Source organism: Mustela erminea, chromosome 14 (assembly GCF_009829155.1).
Source record: "Mustela erminea isolate mMusErm1 chromosome 14, mMusErm1.Pri, whole genome shotgun sequence".
Classification (NCBI taxonomy): domain Eukaryota; kingdom Metazoa; phylum Chordata; class Mammalia; order Carnivora; family Mustelidae; genus Mustela; species Mustela erminea.
Genome location: NC_045627.1, coordinates 61,234,436 through 61,235,959, shown reverse-complemented (window position 1 = coordinate 61,235,959; position 1,524 = coordinate 61,234,436). Strand labels below are relative to the sequence as shown.

Sequence of the window (1,524 nt, the reverse complement as noted above, 5' to 3'; positions counted from 1 at the left end):
GATGATGATTGATAGTAACGGTCCCCATCATTATCATTATGATCATTATTTTGAAAGAGTGCCTCTCATGTTTCCCCTTTAATTTTATTTGCTTTGGTGAACTGTTCTTCATCCTATCTTACCATTTTTCCCACATAGTGATTCATCTCTTCTCTTCTCTACCAGTTGGGCTCCCACCCATTCTACAAAGATCATATGAAACCCTTTACTCTTATGAAGTCTTTGTATACAAAAGTACGTGTGCATAAACACCCAGCTAATCTCAATATCATTTTTGTGTAGTTCACAAAGGACTCTCATATACAGATTCTCACTAGATGCTTTTGACAGACTATGGAGTAAGCATTGCTAGGACTGTTCCACAGAAGGAAATTCAATCTGTGTGGCTGAGCAAGTAGCCCAAGAACTTACAATTAAATTGACTACAGTTTTGCATTTCAGGGAAAAGATATTTTTATCTCAAGGAATTGCAAGAGTTGAGACAGTCCAAAGTGTCACATCTAACTTACAAGATAAGGTATTGAAAAGCATCTTTCACTTTTCCACCTGCCCCCCCTCCCCCATACCCCAGTGTGGTTCAGGCTCTACTGCACTGGCTTAGAGCTCCTGGCTCCCGCTGAGCTCACACAGTCGTTGTCTCTCTTCAGAGTGGTTTTGATCATCTGCGAGGACCTCTTCAGCCATGATGACATGTTCTCCAACATCTATAAGATCCAGGAGATTGCAGATGGACTGTGCCTGGAGGCAGAGGGGAAGACAGTCAGTAGGACAGAGGGTAACCTTGGTGACTCGCTGGTTGGTGGAGATTCCTCTGCTGAAGGCTGGGAGGGTACCGAAAGCTCAGTCATCCCTGGTGTTGAGACTGTCATGAACCATCCCTTGCAAGAAACCGACTTCTACAGAAAGTACATCAAAGATTACACGAAATCAACCAAAGGCAAACTTGAAGAACAGAGGACAGAAATGACAGGGGCTGCAGAACAAATCAAGCACATCCTTGCTAATTTAAAAAACTACCAGTTCTTTATTGGTGAAAACGTGAATCCAGACGGCATGGCTCTTGCTGGACTACTGCGAAGATGGTGACACCCCAAATATGATTTTCTTGAACATGGTTTAGGAATGGAAAAACAGGGGCATCTGATTGGCTGAGTCAGTTCAGCATCCAACTCTTGATCTCAACTCAGGTCTCAATATTAGGGTCGTGAGTTCAAGCCCCACACTGGGCTCCACGATGGGCATGAAGCCTACTTTAAAAAAAAAAAAAATTATGGGGCGATTGTGTGGTTTTGTCTTTTAAGCCTCTGCCTTCAGCTCAGGCCATGATCCCAGGGTCCGGGGATCTAGCCCCACATCAGGCTCTGCTAAACGGGGATTCTGCTTCTCCCTTTCCCATTCCCCCTGCTTGTGCTCTTCCCCTCTCTCCATCTGTCAAATAAATAAATAAAATCTTTAAAAAAGAAGAAGAAGAAGAAAAGGTATGAATCGACGCTGAGGACAGGCATCTCAACCTCTTTTCCGAGC

The 1,524-nt window shown here is 43.9% G+C and overlaps 1 protein-coding gene across 1 annotated transcript; it reads left to right on the top strand.

Moving 5' to 3' along the window:
• Positions 1 to 664: 664 nt before the first annotated feature.
• Positions 665 to 1,121, top strand: LOC116573131 (translationally-controlled tumor protein-like). Its single transcript, XM_032312938.1, has one exon. It carries the CDS (start codon positions 691 to 693, stop codon positions 1,084 to 1,086), a length of 396 nt encoding a protein of 131 aa, XP_032168829.1. The 5' UTR covers positions 665 to 690; the 3' UTR covers positions 1,087 to 1,121.
• Positions 1,122 to 1,524: the final 403 nt, after the last annotated feature.